The sequence below is a fragment of the Alexandromys fortis genome, unplaced genomic scaffold (assembly GCF_014885135.2).
Source record: "Alexandromys fortis isolate MF-2015 unplaced genomic scaffold, M_Fortis_MF-2015_v1.1 scaffold_2_1_26212458, whole genome shotgun sequence".
Taxonomy (NCBI): Eukaryota; Metazoa; Chordata; class Mammalia; order Rodentia; family Cricetidae; genus Alexandromys; species Alexandromys fortis.
In genome coordinates, this window is record NW_026067930.1 from 1,223,209 (window position 1) to 1,243,310 (window position 20,102).

General features: G+C 59.0%; 1 protein-coding gene across 13 annotated transcripts in view; it reads left to right on the forward strand.

Annotated features, from left to right (window-relative positions):
• Window positions 1-19,339, forward strand: part of Plec (plectin) — a 61,580-nt gene extending 42,241 nt beyond the window's left edge. For 7 of the 13 annotated variants that reach the window (XM_050145263.1, XM_050145267.1, XM_050145270.1 and 4 more), the window contains 21 exons: window positions 46-139; window positions 867-1,021; window positions 1,107-1,416; window positions 1,497-1,574; window positions 1,650-1,811; window positions 1,984-2,088; window positions 2,180-2,275; window positions 2,479-2,604; window positions 3,421-3,573; window positions 3,671-3,825; window positions 3,915-4,041; window positions 4,145-4,328; window positions 4,413-4,570; window positions 4,692-4,870; window positions 6,178-6,316; window positions 6,406-6,762; window positions 6,833-6,916; window positions 7,054-7,158; window positions 7,253-7,351; window positions 8,322-11,702; window positions 11,827-19,339. In XM_050145263.1, coding sequence (XP_050001220.1) covers window positions 46-139; window positions 867-1,021; window positions 1,107-1,416; window positions 1,497-1,574; window positions 1,650-1,811; window positions 1,984-2,088; window positions 2,180-2,275; window positions 2,479-2,604; window positions 3,421-3,573; window positions 3,671-3,825; window positions 3,915-4,041; window positions 4,145-4,328; window positions 4,413-4,570; window positions 4,692-4,870; window positions 6,178-6,316; window positions 6,406-6,762; window positions 6,833-6,916; window positions 7,054-7,158; window positions 7,253-7,351; window positions 8,322-11,702; window positions 11,827-18,177 — 12,598 coding nt within the window. In that variant the 3' untranslated portion in view covers window positions 18,178-19,339. The remainder of the gene's footprint in view (window positions 1-45; window positions 140-866; window positions 1,022-1,106; window positions 1,417-1,496; window positions 1,575-1,649; window positions 1,812-1,983; window positions 2,089-2,179; window positions 2,276-2,478; window positions 2,605-3,420; window positions 3,574-3,670; window positions 3,826-3,914; window positions 4,042-4,144; window positions 4,329-4,412; window positions 4,571-4,691; window positions 4,871-6,177; window positions 6,317-6,405; window positions 6,763-6,832; window positions 6,917-7,053; window positions 7,159-7,252; window positions 7,352-8,321; window positions 11,703-11,826) is intronic. The other 6 variants (XM_050145269.1, XM_050145276.1, XM_050145262.1 and 3 more) reach the window with 1 other exon arrangement.
• Window positions 19,340-20,102: the final 763 nt, after the last annotated feature.

Below are 20,102 nucleotides of genomic sequence, written 5' to 3' on the forward strand. Positions count from 1 at the left end.
GGCCCAGTGACTCACTGTGGGCCTCTGGGGTTGTCTGGTTCATAGGCTGGAGTGTCTTCAGCGCATCGTGAGCAAACTGCAGATGGAGGCTGGGTTGTGTGAGGAGCAGCTGAACCAGGCCGACTCCCTGCTGCAGTCGGTGAGGGGGGGGGGGAAGAGGAGAGGAGAGGTGGGGCGAGGGGGCGGGGAGGCAGGGTAAGGGTAGAGTGGGCACCCCTCCAGGCCTGAGGGAGGTGGGAGGAGCCCTGAGTTGCTTACTCTGCAGCCAGGGCTGTGGCCTGCTGGGCTACAGGCGCAGGGTGTGGCACTAGGGCGGGAAAACCAGGCCCTTCTGGTTTGCTGCCAACTCTGACCTCCTTTTGAGAGCAGAACTGGCTTCTGGCCACTAGGCAGGACTCTCAGCCTCCTTGACTCATTCCAGTATAGCCCTCTTTCCTTCATCCTCTCCCCTTTCAGGAAATAGTAAGTGGGGAGACCCCAGCCTCATTGCTGGATAAGTGCCATGGGACCCAGAGGGCCCAGGCTGTGTGGGCCTGGGTGGGAGCTGTTGTGTAGTAGATGATAGAGGTGAGGCAGGGGAACTCCGTGGACAGAGCTGTGCCGGTCTCTGCCCTTGGGTCTAGCGGGGAATCTTTTGGGCGGATCCTGATTCCCCAGAGAAGAGCTGATAGAGATTTGTCTAGAACCATAATAGGAAGATACAGGGGATTGCCAGGAGGGAGAGGAAAGAATGAGGATCTGGCTGCGAGCCAGACAGGACCTTGATCTTCGGCTGGAGAAGTGGGTGAAGGGGCAGCCTTGGTTGAGAACCTTAGGCAGTGAGTAGGAGAGTCAGCCAGACCAAGTCACACAGGACCATCTTGCAGGACATTCGGCTGCTGGCCTCAGGCAAGGCGGCTCAGCGGGCGGGAGAGGTGGAGCGAGACCTGGACAAGGCTGATGGCATGATCCGGCTGCTCTTCAACGATGTGCAGACCCTTAAAGATGGGCGGCACCCACAGGGCGAACAGATGTATCGGAGGTACGTGCCGTGCCGTACCTAGGAAGGGTGGGTTAGGTGGCCTGAGACCCACCTGACCCTCTTGCCAACTCCCGTGCCTTCTCAGGGTGTATCGTCTGCACGAGCGCCTGGTAGCCATCCGCACTGAGTACAACCTCCGGCTGAAGGCAGGAGTGTCTGCCCCTGTGACCCAAGTGACCCTGCAGAGTACCCAGAGGCGCCCAGACCTAGAGGACTCTACACTGCGCTACCTACAAGACCTGCTGGCGTGGGTAGAGGAGAACCAGCGTCGAATAGACAGTGCTGAGTGGGGCGTGGACTTGCCTAGTGTAGAGGCCCAGCTGGGCAGCCACCGAGGCATGCATCAGTCTATTGAGGAATTCCGGGCCAAGATCGAGCGGGCACGGAATGATGAGGTAAGCAGGACACTTGGGGTAGGCGATGGTTGTGGGCCAGGCCTGGGCCACTGCAGACCTTCCGCTCCTCTCTTTTGCAGAGCCAGCTCTCCCCTGCCACCCGGGGTGCCTACCGAGACTGCCTGGGTCGCCTGGACCTGCAGTATGCAAAGCTGCTGGTGAGTGGGGGGACTGCAGGTGGCTGGGAGGGGTGGGCAGCAGCAGTCAGCTGACTCATTCCTTCCTACTTCAAGAACTCCTCCAAGGCCCGCCTCCGGTCCCTGGAGAGCCTGCACGGGTTTGTGGCTGCAGCTACCAAGGAGCTGATGTGGCTGAATGAGAAGGAAGAGGAGGAAGTGGGCTTTGACTGGAGTGACCGCAACACCAACATGGCTGCTAAGAAGGAGAGTTACTCGGTGAGGCGGCTTTTTCTTCACAGTACCGCTGTGTCCACCCTCTCCCTTCCCACTCACATCCCTATTGTCTCCCATGGTTCAGCTTCAGGGCTCTGTGGAGATGGGCGTGGAACACTTTACATTTACAGCCTTCCTGAAATTGTCCCTGAGACCCTTTCCCTTTTTTTGTCAGGCCCTGATGCGTGAACTGGAAATGAAGGAAAAGAAAATCAAGGAGATCCAGAATACCGGGGACCGGCTGCTGCGGGAGGACCATCCTGCCCGGCCCACAGTGGAGGTGGGGGCACGGCTGCAGGGCTTATAAGCTTCGGTGGGGGTGATGGGACTGATGGCGTCGGGGTGGGGTCTAAGGACCGTGTCGTCTACAGTCCTTCCAGGCTGCCTTGCAGACCCAGTGGAGCTGGATGCTACAGCTGTGTTGCTGCATTGAAGCACACTTGAAAGAGAACACAGCCTACTTCCAGGTGAGGACCAGAGCGCCTCTGTCTCCTGTGGCTCAGCTGCAGTGCCCTGGAAGAGTCCCCATAGCCCCTGACATATGTGTAGCCCTGACTGCCAGTCCACCTTGGGGGTTTCCAGCACCTCATCCCTCGTCCCTGGCTTCTTGGCCTTTGCTTGCCTGGGGTTTGGGCTTGTCAGCCTTGTGTGACCCTTCCTGCTGCCCCAGTTCTTCTCAGATGTACGAGAGGCCGAGGAACAGTTGCAGAAACTACAGGACACATTGCGCAGGAAGTACACCTGTGACCGCTCCATCACCGTCACCAGGCTGGAGGACCTGCTGCAGGATGCCCAGGTGAGGTGGATGTGAACAAGAAACAGAGGGACAGACTGGATGGAATGTGGGCTCTGTGGGTACCTGTGGATGGGGTGGAAGGCCAGCAAGGCCAAGGAGACACACAGGGGTTGCGGCTGTGCAGCAAACAGAAAGATGGGTGCCAGGCTGGTGGGCTGGCATGAATCACCCCCCTCTACCTGAGTGGAGCTGTCAGCAGCCCTGTGGTGGATAGGCATCGATGACCCGAGCAGGCATAGCTACAGTGCTGTGGGGGGCAGCTGGGCAGCTGGCGTGGTGCCCATATACACTAGGGCATGGTTGGGGGTATCTCCAGTAGTCTCAGTACTCAGGACAGGGAGTCCTAGAGGCAGAGGGGAGAGGAGGAAGCTGGTTCTATGATCTGCAGAGACTGGACTACTTACAGTACTTACCTGAGAGGATGGGAGAACTTGATGAGGTTTCTTCTTCCTCCGCTCTCTTCAGGTTAGATGCGGGAGGAGGATGACCTTCTTTTACAGTTAGAAGGGGAGAGAGCAGGGCTGAGGTCATTGCAGGGACTGGTTTGTAAGTAGACCGGCTTCCTTCTTTAGAGGATGCAGGAGTGGCCTTGGGTAGGGTAGGGTAGGGGTGGGGTACCTAGTCTTGGTTGGAAGGAAGGAGGTCAGTGGAATCAACCTGTGGAAGCCTGTACCCTCTTAACTGCCTTTAAGTGCTCTCATTCCTAGCATCAAAAGTCTCCCCAGACAGGGTACTGGGGGTGTCTGCTGCTTCCTGGGCCGGGCATCTCTGCATCTGAAGTGAGATGGATTAACCCTGAGCCTCCCCTCCTTACAGGACGAGAAGGAGCAGCTGAATGAGTACAAGGGGCACCTCTCAGGCTTGGCCAAGCGGGCCAAGGCCATTGTGCAGTTGAAGCCACGTAACCCTGCCTACCCTGTGCGGGGCCACGTGCCTCTGCTGGCTGTGTGTGACTACAAGCAGGTGGAGGTGAGAGCTGGGCTAGGCTGTGCTCAAGCCAGATGGGATGGGTTGGCCAGGGCATAGTTTACTTTGCTTACATTCTTTACTACTCTGACTATCTTAGGTGACTGTACACAAGGGTGACCAATGCCAGCTGGTGGGTCCTGCCCAGCCATCCCACTGGAAGGTACTCAGCAGTTCCAGTAGTGAGGCTGCTGTGCCTTCAGTGTGCTTTCTTGTTCCACCACCGAACCAGGAGGCCCAAGAAGCTGTCACTAGGTGGGTAACCTCAAAGTTCATGGCTGTAGGCAGGTTGTTTGCCATGAGGAGGGTTCTGGACGCTCCTGAACATGGTCCTTGTCTCCTAGACTGGAGGCCCAGCATCAGGCCCTGGTCACACTGTGGCACCAGCTGCACGTGAACATGAAGAGCCTTCTGGCATGGCAGAGCCTCAATCGGGACATACAGCTCATCCGGTCCTGGTCACTCGTCACGGTAGGACTGCACACTGGCCATGGGTACCAGGGAGGATGGATGATAGTGTTTTGTGGGCACCATTTGTCCCGGCACCATTCCCAACAACGTGTGCCACCTCTAGTTTCGTACACTGAAGCCGGAGGAGCAGCGCCAAGCTCTGCGCAGCCTGGAGTCGCACTACCAGGCCTTCCTTCGAGACAGCCAGGATGCTGGCGGCTTCGGGCCTGAGGACCGGCTAGTGGCAGAACGCGAGTATGGATCTTGCAGCCGCCACTACCAGCAGCTACTACAAAGCCTGGAGCAGGGTATGTGATGGGCAAGGCCTTGTGGGGAGGCAGGGAGGCGGGCTGTAGGCAGGTCATTTCTGACTAATCTGGTTGCTTCCCCAGGCGAGCAAGAGGAGTCTCGCTGTCAGCGATGCATCTCGGAGCTCAAGGACATTCGGCTGCAACTGGAGGCCTGTGAGACCCGGACCGTACACCGTCTGCGGCTACCACTGGACAAAGAGCCTGCACGGGAGTGTGCCCAGCGCATCGCTGAGCAACAGGCAGGCGCAGTCCCCATTTATATCTCACTCTCCCCCCCCCCCCCACAACCTCTCTCACCCTCAAGGGAAGCTGGTTGTTAGGCTCTGCTGGTCAGTGTGTTCCTATCTGGTCTCTCTGCAGAAAGCCCAGGCTGAGGTGGAGGGGCTGGGCAAGGGAGTCGCCCGCCTCTCTGCTGAGGCTGAGAAAGTTCTAGCCTTGCCAGAGCCGTCACCTGCTGCTCCCACCCTGCGCTCGGAGTTGGAATTGACCCTGGGCAAGCTAGAACAGGTCCGAAGCTTATCTGCCATCTACTTGGAGAAGTGAGTATCTCTGTGCAGGTTTTGGGGTCCGGACGGCCTCCTCCCGTGAGGGCAGTGACTGCAGACACGTTCTGAGCAGAGGAAAGATGAGGGTGGGGGTGTGAAGCGGCAGCGAGGGCCGTTGGACAGTCTGGCTAGGGGATGGTGGGCGTGGGTTTGGACCTACACAGAAGCTTGAGGTGGTAAGGAATGCTCAAAGCCTGATGCAGTCTGAAGATCATAGCCACAGATCTTCTTGATGATGGCATGTGAGGTGTGGAATAAAGGTGTGGGAGCCAGCTCAGTGAAGAGTGAGGGGAGAGGATGGGTTGGAGCAGAGGTTGCTCCACGTTGTGAGTAGAAGGGAGAGGGAAGGAGAGAGGAAGGAGGGAAGGAAGGAGGGAGGAGGAAGGGAGAGATGCCATGAGGTGTAGCCAGGCTGGTGGCTCACGAGGAAGGACCAATCTGCTACATGGAGGGCATCTGTGAGTTTGAGCGATGGATGAGCTTCTTGGTGCAGAAACATGGAGGAGACCTAAGAGGAGCATCATTAAGACTGGAGCAATGCTTGAGACATCAGAGGGGCAGGGCAGCAAGATGCTCCCAGGCCTCTTGACCTCATCCTTTCAGGATCGTTCCTTGCTTGAGCTCTTGGTGGCACGAGAGCCTTCCTGGAGCCCAGCCCCTCTGCCTAGCTGCAGAGTTTCTGTGCTTTTTTTTTTTTTTCCAGCATATTTTGATTCAGAGGCACAGTAGGCACATCCGTAGGGCCTGGCTTTCAGAAGCCTTGGCATGCATTGCTTCCTGTATTACATAGTGCATCCAGCCTTTACTTTTATTTTTAGATAATTTATTTTTATTTTATGTGCATTGGCATTTTACCTGCATGTGTGCCTATATGAGGGTTTCAGATCCCCTGGAACTGGAATTAAAGAGAGGTGTGAGCTGTCACATGCGTGCTGAGAATTGAACCCCGGTCCTCTGGAAGAGCAGTCAGTCTCTTAACCACTGAGGCATCTCGCCAGGCCCTGCATCCACAGTGTTAGGTTAGGATCGGCTCTGTTCTACTTCCTGTGTGCTCAGCCAGTCTTGAGCTGGAGGTTGAGGACTGTGCTGCAGGTGCTATCACCTGCCCCAGGACTGTAGAATCTGCTGCTCCTAGCTGGAGCATCCTCCCTCCAGGTCTCCTAGCTTATGTGACCACTGTTCTGTCTGGCCAGGTAGGGTATGGCATAGCAGGAGGTACCTAGCGGCTCCAGTTCCTTCGTCTAGGGTGTGTTGCTTGAGCTCGTCTATTTCCTGACTGAGTCTTGTTCTCTCCTACCTAGACTTAAGACCATCAGCTTGGTAATTCGCAGTACCCAGGGGGCCGAGGAGGTGCTTAAAGCCCATGAGGAGCAGCTCAAGGAGGCCCAGGCTGTGCCTGCCACTCTCCAAGAGCTTGAAGCCACCAAGGCCTCACTGAAGGTAACATTTGGGAACTTGTGCTTCCCTGGGACAGGGCCAATTGGAGTCTGTGTTAAAATAAATGATACCCGCCCTGCCTTACCCAATAGAAACTGCGGGCCCAGGCGGAAGCACAGCAGCCTGTATTCGACACCCTAAGAGATGAGTTGCGGGGGGCACAGGAAGTGGGTGAACGGCTACAGCAGCGGCACGGCGAACGGGACGTGGAAGTGGAACGTTGGAGAGAGCGCGTCACTCAGCTGCTGGAGCGCTGGCAGGCTGTACTAGCCCAGACTGATGTGCGACAGCGGGAGCTGGAACAGCTGGGTCGCCAACTTCGCTACTACCGTGAGAGCGCAGACCCACTGAGCTCCTGGCTGCAGGATGCCAAGAAGCGGCAAGAACAGATCCAGGCCGTGCCAATACCCAACAGCCAGGCTGCCCGAGAACAACTGCGCCAGGAGAAGGTAGGCCCCGATAGGGTGGCATGTGGCAGGGCGCAGCCTGTAGCTCGACGCTAACCCCTCCCTCCCTCAGGCCCTGCTGGAGGAGATTGAGCGGCACGGCGAGAAGGTGGAGGAGTGCCAGAGGTTCGCCAAGCAGTACATCAACGCAATCAAGGTGAGGCCTCCCCGCTGCCGGCTCCAAAACTCAAACCTGGGGCCCTCGTAAGCCTGTTCTGCGCCAGAGAAAGCTTGTGAGACAGCCTGGGCAACCAGACTGTAGAGCTGGCAGCTGACTGCCTTGTGTGTCTATAGGACTATGAACTCCAGCTGGTCACCTACAAGGCGCAGCTTGAGCCTGTGGCCTCCCCAGCCAAGAAGCCCAAGGTTCAGTCTGGATCGGAGAGTGTCATCCAAGAGGTAGGATGGAGGTGGGCCAGGCCTCAGCTGAGCAGGGGGCTACCAGGGGCTCAGGGGGCTCTCAGTTATTGATGGGTGTTCTCCTCTCTCCCAGTATGTGGATTTGCGTACACGCTACAGTGAGCTGACCACACTCACAAGTCAGTACATCAAGTTCATCAGTGAGACGCTGCGCCGCATGGAAGAGGAAGAGGTATGTATGCCTCAGGCCGTGTGGGCAGGGTGGGGGAAGTCCCTTTTTCTGACTACAAATGCAGTCCCTAGACAACTGTCTGAGTCCACTTGTTAGAGTTAACTCCAAGCCCCATGCCCAGTGCTGCCCAGTACCCCATCCCAGCACGGCTCCCCAGGTCTCCCTTCCTTATGGCCCCTACTTAATCTGGCTCGGCTCGGCTCTTGCCTGGTGGCTAGTGCGCCCTTTCTTTTTGTTTTACATGCATCCTTCTGGCTCACATACATGCTCTTCCTGGGGATTCTGTGTTGATGTCACTGGGGCTCTTGCCCTAGGAAGAGTTGGTGTATGCTGTTGTGGGGTTTGGAGAGGGGCGTCTCAGAGTAACTTGGCCAGGCATGGTGCCATCTGTCTAGTTCCCTACATCCCAGGTGGCCTTGTGGGCCTGCTTATAGCCCTACCTACTCTTTGCTCCTGGTTTGCCGGCTTAAAAGCCCTTCTGTGCTGGATCTGGTCTGCACGGCTGTCCCTACTTTGCTGCCTCACCATGCCCCCGCCCCACTGGGCTTTGGGAACAGCCCCACTCCCTGTGAAGGGAGAGGGTCCTTTTGTGGGAACCAGGCCTGAGAGGGTCTGCTAGGATTCAGGCAGGACTGTGGTATGGTGGGTACGGCTTGCAGGCTCTGCAAGCCTCCTGCTTTGCTCTCTTTCTCTCTCCCTGTCCATCTGTCTCCGTCGCCTGTCTGCGGGAAGAGGGGAGGACGCCTGGGCCTCCTTCCCCAGGCTGGTGAGCATGGTGGGGCCGCTATGCTCGCTGCCCAAGTACCCTGGGCGGGTGCACGCTGTCTCCTTGGCTGGGTTGGAACCTCTGTCCTCCCTCTTCCCCCCAAATTGTGCTGTCCAAGTGAACTGTGGTGGTACCTTCCATGTAATGTGAGCGCCTGGCACCCTCCCTACACTCATGCTCTTCCTCTCTCTGCTGCTGCCGCAGAGGCTGGCTGAGCAACAGCGGGCAGAGGAACGAGAGCGACTGGCTGAGGTAGAGGCTGCGCTGGAGAAGCAGCGACAGCTAGCTGAGGCACATGCCAAGGCTAAGGCTCAGGCGGAGCTGGAAGCACAAGAACTGCAGCGGCGCATGAAGGAGGAGGTGGCGCGACGTGAGGAGGCAGCGGTGGACGCACAGCAGCAGAAGCGCAGCATCCAAGAGGAGCTGCAGCATCTTCGGCAGAGCTCAGAGGCAGAGATCCAGGCCAAGGCCCAACAGGTGGAGGCTGCAGAACGCAGCCGGATGCGCATTGAGGAAGAGATCCGTGTAGTGCGCCTGCAGCTGGAAACAACTGAGCGCCAACGTGGGGGGGCAGAGGGTGAGCTACAAGCTCTGCGCGCACGAGCCGAGGAGGCCGAAGCACAGAAACGGCAGGCTCAGGAGGAAGCTGAGCGCTTGCGAAGGCAGGTGCAAGATGAGAGCCAGCGCAAAAGGCAAGCAGAGGCAGAGCTGGCCCTGCGTGTGAAGGCTGAAGCCGAGGCGGCTCGAGAGAAGCAGCGGGCCCTGCAGGCCCTGGAGGAACTGCGACTGCAAGCTGAGGAGGCTGAACGGCGACTGCGCCAAGCTGAGGCAGAGAGGGCACGCCAAGTGCAGGTGGCTCTGGAGACGGCACAGCGCAGTGCAGAGGCAGAACTGCAGAGCAAGCGTGCATCCTTTGCAGAGAAGACAGCACAGCTGGAGCGCACCCTGCAGGAGGAGCATGTGACCGTGACACAGCTGCGGGAGGAGGCCGAGCGGCGGGCACAGCAACAAGCTGAGGCCGAACGAGCCCGGGAGGAGGCTGAGCGGGAACTGGAGCGCTGGCAGCTGAAAGCCAATGAAGCGCTGAGGCTGCGGCTACAGGCGGAAGAGGTGGCCCAGCAGAAGAGCCTGGCACAGGCTGATGCAGAGAAGCAGAAAGAAGAGGCAGAGCGCGAAGCACGGCGACGTGGCAAGGCAGAGGAACAGGCAGTGCGGCAGCGAGAGCTGGCGGAACAGGAGCTGGAGAAGCAGCGACAGCTGGCAGAGGGCACTGCGCAGCAGCGCCTGGCTGCAGAGCAGGAGCTGATCCGCCTACGGGCTGAGACAGAGCAGGGTGAACAGCAGCGGCAGCTGCTAGAAGAGGAGCTGGCCCGGCTACAGCGGGAAGCAACCGCAGCCACGCAGAAGCGCCAGGAACTGGAGGCCGAGTTGGCCAAGGTGCGAGCGGAGATGGAGGTGCTGCTGGCCAGCAAGGCACGAGCCGAGGAAGAGTCTCGTTCGACCAACGAGAAGTCTAAGCAGAGGCTAGAGGCCGAGGCGGACAGGTTTCGAGAGCTGGCCGAGGAGGCTGCTCGTCTGCGTGCCCTGGCTGAGGAGGCCAAGCGGCAGAGGCAGCTGGCCGAGGAGGATGCAACTCGCCAGCGGGCTGAGGCAGAGCGAGTGCTTACTGAGAAGCTGGCTGCCATCAGTGAGGCCACCAGGCTCAAGACCGAGGCAGAGATTGCCCTTAAAGAGAAGGAGGCTGAGAATGAGCGCCTGCGGCGCCTGGCTGAAGATGAGGCCTTCCAGCGGCGGCGTCTGGAGGAGCAGGCTGCGCAGCACAAGGCTGACATAGAGGAGCGCTTGGCCCAGCTGCGCAAGGCATCAGAGAGTGAGCTAGAGAGGCAAAAGGGGTTGGTGGAGGACACGCTGCGGCAGCGGCGACAAGTGGAGGAGGAGATCATGGCGCTGAAGGTGAGCTTTGAGAAAGCTACCGCTGGCAAGGCAGAGCTGGAGCTGGAGCTAGGGCGCATTCGTAGCAATGCTGAGGACACAATGCGCAGCAAGGAGCAGGCGGAGCAGGAGGCAGCTAGGCAGCGGCAGTTGGCAGCTGAGGAGGAGCAGAAGCGCCGGGAGGCTGAGGAACGTGTGCAGAAGAGTCTGGCAGCTGAGGAGGAAGCTGCACGCCAGCGCAAGGTTGCACTGGAGGAAGTCGAGCGGCTCAAGGCCAAGGTGGAAGAAGCCAGGCGCCAGCGAGAAAGAGCAGAGCAGGAGTCAGCAAGACAACTGCAGCTGGCCCAGGAGGCTGCCCAGAAACGACTGCAGGCAGAAGAGAAGGCGCATGCCTTTGTGGTGCAACAGCGAGAAGAGGAGCTGCAGCAGACACTTCAGCAGGAGCAGAACATGCTGGAACGGCTGCGCAGTGAGGCCGAGGCAGCCCGGCGAGCTGCTGAAGAGGCAGAGGAGGCCCGGGAGCAGGCAGAACGGGAGGCCGCACAGTCACGGAAACAAGTAGAAGAGGCAGAGCGGCTGAAACAGTCAGCCGAGGAGCAGGCACAGGCACGGGCTCAGGCACAGGCAGCCGCAGAGAAGCTGCGCAAGGAAGCCGAGCAGGAGGCAGCACGTCGGGCTCAGGCAGAGCAGGCGGCATTGAAACAGAAGCAAGCAGCTGACGCAGAGATGGAGAAGCATAAGAAGTTTGCGGAGCAGACCCTGCGGCAGAAGGCCCAGGTTGAGCAGGAGCTGACGACTCTAAGACTGCAACTAGAGGAAACGGACCACCAGAAGAGCATCCTGGATGAGGAGCTGCAGCGGCTAAAGGCCGAGGTAACAGAGGCAGCCCGGCAGCGGAGCCAGGTAGAGGAGGAGCTCTTCTCTGTCCGCGTGCAGATGGAGGAGCTGGGCAAGCTCAAGGCTCGCATTGAAGCTGAAAACCGGGCACTCATCCTGCGCGACAAGGACAACACCCAGCGCTTCCTGGAGGAGGAGGCTGAGAAGATGAAACAGGTGGCGGAGGAGGCCGCTCGGCTGAGTGTGGCTGCCCAGGAGGCAGCACGGCTGCGGCAGCTAGCGGAGGAGGACCTGGCACAGCAGCGGGCCCTGGCAGAGAAGATGCTCAAGGAAAAGATGCAGGCAGTGCAGGAAGCCACGAGGCTGAAGGCTGAGGCCGAACTGCTACAGCAGCAGAAGGAGCTTGCGCAGGAGCAGGCCCGGCGGCTGCAGGAGGACAAGGAGCAGATGGCGCAGCAGTTGGTAGAGGAGACTCAGGGTTTCCAGCGGACTCTGGAGGCAGAGCGGCAGCGGCAGCTGGAAATGAGTGCAGAGGCTGAGCGCCTCAAGCTGCGCATGGCTGAGATGAGCCGAGCTCAGGCCCGGGCAGAGGAGGATGCCCAGCGCTTCCGGAAGCAGGCTGAAGAGATCGGTGAAAAGCTGCACCGCACTGAGCTAGCTACACAGGAGAAGGTGACATTGGTGCAGACGCTGGAGATCCAGCGACAGCAGAGTGATCATGATGCCGAGCGTCTGAGGGACGCCATTGCTGAGCTGGAGCGTGAGAAGGAAAAGCTCAAGCAAGAGGCCAAGTTGCTGCAGCTCAAGTCTGAGGAGGTATCGCCCTCCTTCCTCACAGGCGGAAGGGCGGGCTGGGTGGCAGGGAGGGCCTACCCTTGGTGGTGAGTGCTTCTGGGTCTCCATCCTCCCCGAGAGCTGACCCTTTTCCCATCCCCAACAGATGCAGACGGTGCAGCAGGAACAGATACTGCAGGAGACACAGGCCTTGCAGAAGAGCTTTCTCTCTGAGAAGGATAGCCTGCTGCAACGGGAACGCTTCATCGAGGAGGAGAAGGCCAAGCTGGAACAGCTTTTCCAGGATGAAGTGGCAAAAGCAAAACAGCTCCGTGAGGAGCAGCAGCGGCAGCAGCAGCAGATGGAGCAGGAGAAGCAGGAGTTGATGGCCAGCATGGAGGAAGCCAGGAGGCGGCAGCACGAGGCAGAGGAGGGTGTGCGGCGTAAGCAAGAGGAGCTGCAACATTTGGAGCAGCAGCGGCAGCAGCAGCAGATGGAGCAGGAGAAGCAGGAGTTGATGGCCAGCATGGAGGAAGCCAGGAGGCGGCAGCACGAGGCAGAGGAGGGTGTGCGGCGTAAGCAAGAGGAGCTGCAACATTTGGAGCAGCAGCGGCAGCAGCAGGAGAAGCTGCTGGCTGAGGAGAACCAGAGGCTGCGCGAGCGGCTGCAGCGCCTGGAGGAAGAGCACCGAGCTGCACTGGCACACTCTGAGGAGATCGCCGCCACTCAGGCTGCTGCCGCAAAAGCCCTGCCCAATGGCCGCGATGCCCTCGACGGCCCATCCGTGGAGGTGGAACCTGAGCACACCTTCGAGGGATTACGTCAGAAGGTGCCAGCTCAGCAGCTACAGGAAGCAGGCATTCTCAGCATGGAGGAACTGCAGCGGTTGGCGCAGGGCCACACCACAGTGACTGAGCTCATGCAGCGGGAAGATGTGCGCCAGTACCTGAGGGGCCGCAGCAGCATTGCAGGACTGCTGCTGAAGCCCACCAATGAGAAACTGAGTGTCTACACAGCTCTACAGAGGCAGCTGCTTAGCCCTGGAACAGCTCTTATCCTTTTGGAGGCCCAGGCGGCTTCAGGCTTCCTGCTGGACCCTGTGCGGAACCGGCGGCTGACTGTCAATGAGGCTGTGAAGGAGGGGGTTGTGGGTCCTGAACTGCACCACAAGCTCCTGTCGGCCGAGCGTGCTGTCACAGGCTACAAGGACCCCTACACGGGTGAGCAGATCTCCCTCTTCCAGGCCATGAAGAAGGACCTCATCGTCAGGGACCATGGCATCCGCCTGCTGGAGGCTCAGATCGCCACGGGTGGCATCATCGACCCTGTACACAGCCATCGCGTGCCTGTGGATGTGGCCTACCAGCGTGGCTACTTCGATGAAGAGATGAACCGCATCTTGGCTGACCCGAATGACGACACCAAGGGCTTCTTCGACCCCAACACGCATGAGAACCTCACCTACCTGCAGCTGCTGGAGCGCTGTGTGGAGGACCCCGAGACAGGCCTGCGCCTCCTGCCACTCACAGATAAGGCCGCCAAAGGTGGCGAGCTGGTGTACACTGATACAGAGGCCCGTGACGTCTTTGAGAAGGCCACTGTGTCTGCACCGTTCGGCAAGTTCCAGGGTAAGACTGTGACCATCTGGGAGATCATCAACTCCGAGTACTTTACCGCGGAGCAGCGGCGCGACCTGCTGCGACAGTTCCGCACGGGCCGCATCACAGTGGAGAAGATCATCAAGATTGTCATCACGGTGGTGGAGGAACACGAGCGGAAGAGCCAGCTCTGCTTCGAGGGGCTCCGTGCCCTCGTGCCTGCTGCGGAGCTGCTGGACAGTGGGGTCATCAACCAAGAACTCTACCAGCAGCTGCAACGGGGTGAGCGTTCTGTGCGGGAGGTGGCCGAGGCAGACAGCGTGAGGCGGGCCCTGCGGGGTACCAATGTCATTGCCGGTGTGTGGCTGGAAGAAGCAGGGCAGAAGCTGAGCATCTACGAGGCCTTGAAGAAAGACTTGCTGCAGCCAGATGTGGCTGTGGCCTTGCTGGAGGCCCAGGCTGGCACTGGGCACATCATCGACCCTGCCACTAGTGCCCGGCTGACGGTGGATGAGGCGGTGCGCGCTGGCCTAGTGGGTCCTGAGCTGCACGAGAAGCTCTTGTCGGCTGAGAAGGCTGTGACAGGCTATAGGGATCCTTACTCAGGACAGAGTGTCTCACTGTTCCAGGCCCTGAAGAAGGGTCTCATCCCCCGGGAACAGGGACTGCGCCTGCTAGATGCCCAGTTATCCACTGGTGGCATTGTAGACCCCAGCAAGAGCCATCGTGTGCCCCTGGATGTTGCCTACACCCGGGGCTACCTGGACAAAGAGACCAACAAGGCCCTGCTGTCACCCAGGGACGATGCCAGAGTCTACCTTGACCCCAGTACCCGGGAGCCAGTAACCTACAGCCAGCTCCAGCAGCGGTGCCGGTCTGACCAGCTAACCGGGTTGAGCTTGCTGCCACTCTCAGAGAAGGCTGTCCGGGCCAGGCAGGAGGAGGTCTACTCTGAGCTCCAGGCCCGTGAGACACTGGAGAAGGCCACAGTTGAGGTTCCCGTGGGCAGCTTCAAGGGCAGGACAATGACAGTGTGGGAACTCATAAGCTCTGAGTACTTCACTGAGGAGCAGCGGCAGGAGCTGCTCCGGCAGTTCCGCACAGGCAAGGTCACCGTTGAGAAGGTCATCAAAATTCTTATCACTATTGTGGAGGAGGTGGAGACCAAGCGGCAGGAGCGATTGTCCTTCAGTGGCCTCCGTGCCCCTGTGCCAGCCAGTGAGCTCCTTGCTGCCAAGATCCTCAACAGAGCTCAGTTTGACCAGCTTAAGGATGGCAAGACAACAGTCAAAGATCTGTCGGAGGTGGACTCCGTGCGGACCCTGCTGCAAGGCAGCGGCTGCCTGGCTGGCATCTACCTGGAGGACTCGAAGGAGAAAGTCACCATCTATGAGGCTATGCGCCGTGGTCTCCTCACAGCCGGCACAGCCACACTCCTGCTGGAGGCCCAGGCAGCCACTGGCTTTCTAGTGGACCCTGTGCGGAACCAACGTCTGTACGTCCATGAGGCTGTCAAGGCGGGAGTCGTGGGCCCTGAGCTCCATGAGAAGCTACTGTCGGCTGAGAAGGCGGTCACTGGCTATAAGGATCCTTACTCAGGCACCACCATCTCACTGTTCCAGGCTATGAAGAAGGGCTTGGTCCTCAGGGAACATGCCATCCGCCTGCTGGAGGCTCAGATCGCCACGGGTGGCATCATTGACCCTGTGCACAGCCACCGCCTGCCCGTGGACGTGGCCTACCAGCGTGGCTACTTGGATGAGGAGATGAACCGTGTGCTGGCAGATCCAAGTGACGACACCAAGGGCTTCTTCGACCCCAACACGCGTGAGAACCTCACCTACCTGCAGCTGCTGAAGCGCTGTGTGGAGGACCCCGAGACAGGCCTGCGCCTCCTGCCACTCAGAGGGGCCGAGAAGACCGAGGTGGTGGAGACCACACAGGTGTATACAGAGGAGGAGACTAGGAGGGCGTTCGAGGAGACACAGATTGACATCCCTGGTGGTGGCAGCCACGGTGGCTCCTCCATGTCCCTGTGGGAGGTGATGCAGTCCGACATGATCCCGGAGGATCAGCGAACCCGGCTCATGGCTGACTTTCAGGCTGGCCGAGTGACCAAGGAGCGTATGATCATCATCATCATTGAAATCATCGAGAAGACTGAGATCATCCGCCAGCAGAACCTTGCCTCCTACGACTACGTGCGCCGCCGCCTCACTGCCGAAGACCTGTATGAGGCCCGGATCATCTCCCTCGAGACCTACAACCTCTTCCGGGAGGGCACCAAGAGCCTCCGTGAGGTTCTGGAGATGGAATCTGCCTGGCGCTACCTTTATGGCACAGGCTCTGTGGCCGGTGTCTACCTGCCTGGCTCCAGGCAGACCCTAACCATCTACCAGGCCCTTAAGAAGGGGCTGCTGAATGCTGAGGTGGCCCGCTTGTTGCTGGAAGCACAGGCAGCCACGGGCTTCCTGCTGGACCCTGTGAAGGGTGAGCGGCTGACTGTGGATGAGGCCGTGAGGAAGGGTCTGGTAGGCCCAGAGCTGCATGATCGGCTGCTCTCCGCAGAGCGGGCTGTTACTGGCTACCGTGACCCCTATACCGAACAGACCATCTCGCTCTTCCAGGCCATGAAGAAGGAGCTGATCCCTGCTGAGGAGGCTTTGAGGCTGCTGGATGCCCAGCTAGCCACAGGAGGCATAGTGGACCCCCGCCTGGGTTTCCACCTCCCTCTGGAGGTGGCTTACCAACGTGGTTACCTCAATAAAGACACGCATGACCAGCTGTCGGAGCCCAGTGAGGTGCGCAGCTATGTGGATCCCTCCACGGATGAGCGCCTCAGTTACACACAGCTGCTCAAGCGGTGCCGCCGTGATGATAACAGTGGCCAAATGCTCCTGCCACTCTCTGATGCCCGCAAGCTGACCTTCCGTGGCCTGCGCAAGCAGATCACCGTGGAGGAGCTGGTGCGGTCCCAGGTCCTGGATGAGGCCACAGCGCTACAGCTGCAAGAAGGCCTGACCTCCATTGAGGAGGTCACCAAGAACCTGCAGAAGTTCCTTGAGGGTACCAGCTGCATTGCTGGAGTCTTTGTTGATGCTACCAAGGAGCGGCTCTCGGTGTACCAGGCCATGAAGAAGGGCATTATTCGCCCAGGTACAGCCTTTGAGCTCCTGGAAGCACAGGCAGCCACTGGCTATGTCATTGACCCTATCAAGGGACTCAAGTTGACTGTGGAGGAGGCTGTGCGTATGGGCATTGTGGGTCCCGAGTTCAAAGACAAGCTGCTGTCAGCTGAGCGTGCTGTCACTGGCTACAAGGATCCCTACTCTGGAAAACTCATCTCCCTCTTCCAGGCCATGAAGAAGGGCCTCATCCTGAAGGACCACGGCATCCGTCTGCTAGAGGCTCAGATTGCCACCGGTGGCATCATCGACCCTGAGGAGAGCCACCGGCTACCTGTGGAGGTGGCCTATAAGCGTGGCCTCTTCGATGAGGAGATGAATGAGATCCTGACCGATCCCTCAGATGACACCAAGGGTTTCTTTGACCCCAACACGGAGGAGAACCTCACCTACCTGCAGCTGATGGAGCGCTGCATCACTGACCCCCAGACTGGCCTGTGTCTCCTGCCGCTGAAGGAGAAGAAGCGCGAGCGGAAGACGTCCTCCAAGTCTTCAGTGCGCAAGCGCCGTGTGGTGATCGTGGACCCCGAGACAGGCAAGGAGATGTCAGTGTACGAGGCCTACCGCAAGGGCCTCATTGACCACCAGACATACCTGGAGCTCTCAGAGCAGGAATGCGAATGGGAAGAAATCACCATTTCCTCCTCAGACGGCGTGGTCAAATCTATGATCATTGACCGCCGCTCGGGCCGACAGTATGACATCGACGATGCCATCACCAAGAACTTCATTGACCGCTCAGCACTGGACCAGTACCGTGCTGGTACACTTTCCATCACTGAGTTTGCTGACATGCTCTCCGGCAATGCTGGTGGCTTCCGCTCCCGCTCCTCATCCGTGGGCTCATCTTCCTCCTATCCCATCAGCCCTGCCGTCTCTAGGACCCAGTTAGCCTCCTGGTCTGATCCTACCGAGGAGACTGGCCCAGTGGCCGGCATCCTGGACACAGAGACTCTGGAGAAGGTGTCCATCACGGAGGCCATGCACCGCAACCTGGTCGACAACATCACCGGTCAGCGGCTGCTGGAGGCACAGGCCTGCACTGGGGGCATCATTGACCCCAGCACTGGTGAGCGCTTCCCGGTCACCGAGGCTGTCAACAAGGGCCTTGTGGACAAGATCATGGTAGACCGCATCAATCTGGCCCAGAAGGCCTTCTGTGGGTTTGAGGACCCACGCACCAAGACCAAGATGTCAGCTGCCCAGGCCCTGAAGAAGGGCTGGCTCTACTACGAGGCTGGCCAGCGCTTCCTGGAAGTGCAGTACCTAACAGGTGGTCTGATTGAGCCTGACACCCCTGGCCGCGTGCCCCTTGACGAGGCCCTGCAACGTGGCACGGTGGATGCCCGCACTGCCCAGAAGCTGCGTGATGTCAGTGCCTACTCCAAGTACCTCACGTGCCCCAAGACCAAGCTCAAGATCTCCTACAAGGATGCTCTGGACCGCAGCATGGTGGAGGAGGGCACAGGGCTGAGGCTGTTGGAAGCCGCGGCACAGTCCAGCAAGGGCTACTATAGCCCCTACAGCGTCAGCGGCTCTGGCTCCACCACGGGCTCACGCACTGGTTCCCGCACCGGCTCCCGGGCCGGTTCCCGCCGCGGCAGCTTTGATGCCACTGGCTCCGGTTTCTCCATGACCTTCTCTTCTTCCTCTTACTCTTCCTCCAGTTATGGCCGCCGCTATGCCTCAGGGCCTTCAGCCTCTCTAGGGGGTCCTGAGTCTGCCGTGGCCTGACCCCTTGCCTGCACCCTGCCCTCCAGCTCTGCATGTGGCCAGGCTCCCTGTGGAGGTGCTGGGGTCTTTAACATGTAAAGGTGTCTTCCTCCCAAGCGGTGCCTAAAGTTTAACCAAAAAGACCAGACTAACACATTAATATATATGTATATATATCTGATGTCCAGACAGCCTGTGTCTCGGGAAATGGGACTGGCCCAGGCCCAGTGACCACTTCACTCTCTTGGGGTCTCTAATCCTTTCTACCTGCCACTCACCACAGCTAGGTGCCTTGGAGAATCCAGAGCTGGACACTCAGCCTACCACTCCTGTCTCTCCTGGGAGGATTCTATCTGGGAAAGGCCCCCAGACCTCTAAGCCCACCCCACTGGATGTCCACCTGCTGGTCCTAGCTGCTGGGGAAGCCGGGGATGATCCTATGAGCAGACAGCTCTCGGGCCTCTTGAGGCCTCTGTCCCGAGCCAGCTGCCTCTCCCCAGTGTGTGTCTGAATTACCTGCCTATTCAGTGGGTCTTGCTGGCGAAGGAAAGGTCCCAGGTCAGCCATCTCTTCCAGCCTGCCCAGAGAAGCCCCTTCCCCATGGGAAGATAAGGCCTGGACGTGGCCCCAGCCTCCCGCCTGGCTCCTGCAGCTGCCATTGGAGCTACTATGCTTTGTAGCTCACCCACCCATACTTATCCCCCACCCCGAGACCTGAGCCTCTGCTTCAGCCTCCCGGCCTCAGCTCCCCTTGTAAGTGCCTTCTGTGTCCTTCTTGTACCCAGGCCCTAAAGACCCAGACACAGGGTAGGAGATGGACTTTCTGGCTGGGCAGGCTGAAGGGTTCTCCTACCCCAGAGGCCCAGTGACTCCTCAACCTGTGGAAATCCTCTCTGGGTGCTGCTGCCCACCTCTGTCCCAGGGAGTCCTGGCCCCTCCATGGCCCAGAGACACTGGCTGGCCCATCTGTGCTGTAAGCACCTGGCCAATGCCGCCTTCTCTTCCTGTCCAGCCAGCCCCTGGCCTTGGTGGCGCCTGCCCCTGCCTCCACCCTCTGAGTGAGCTTTTGCATGTTTCACTAACCTTGAGCTGGTGGCAGGTGGAGATGCCAGGCAGAACACTAACCTGACCATGGGCGGGGCCCTGCGGTGTCCGCCCCTCAATAAAAGCAATTCCAACCTTCCTTTGGGTCTCGCCTTGTCCTTTGGTCCTAGGCCATCTGTGTATCCGTGCGAGGGTGGAGGCTGTGGTCCCAGGCTCTGGACCCAGCAAATGTGTCCTGGTCAGGGTAGAGACATGAGGCTGAGGCCTGACCTCACAGCCAGGAAAACCCACGTGGTAGCTAGGCTGCCGTGTACGGAAGGCATAGTGGCCCATCTCATCCGGGTGATGACCTGTCACTTGGCCCACCCTGTGACAGTCTGGAACACCCCATTCGGAGAGGTTAGTCCCCACGGTCCTGTACTGGCTTTGGTGCAGAACTCGGTGTAAATCCGTGTCACGTGATCTGGAGGTCTCGCTCCCAACTCAGGCTTCACAGGCTTCTCAGATAAAATCCAGGCTTTCTAGTACGATCCCTCAACCCAGGACGATCACACACATGAAAGCACAAGTCGGAAAAGCAGAAGCAAAAACCAAGGGTTTAAGAAGCAGTAGGACCTGGGGAGAGGCCACGTGTGAGTCTGATAGGCTGAATTCCATCCCCCACACCCATAAAAACCCCAATGCCCCGGTGTGCATCTAATCACAGCACTCCTACAGGGAGATCAGAGGTGGAGACATGAATCAGCCCGAAGCTGATAGTGATACACATCACAGCTGCAGACACAGGAGAGACCCTGCCTTGAAGCAAGGTGGGCAGAGTGAGCTTCATATACACTAATGCACTATATATGTGTGTGTGTGTGTTTTCACACACACACACACACACATATATCCTATGGGTG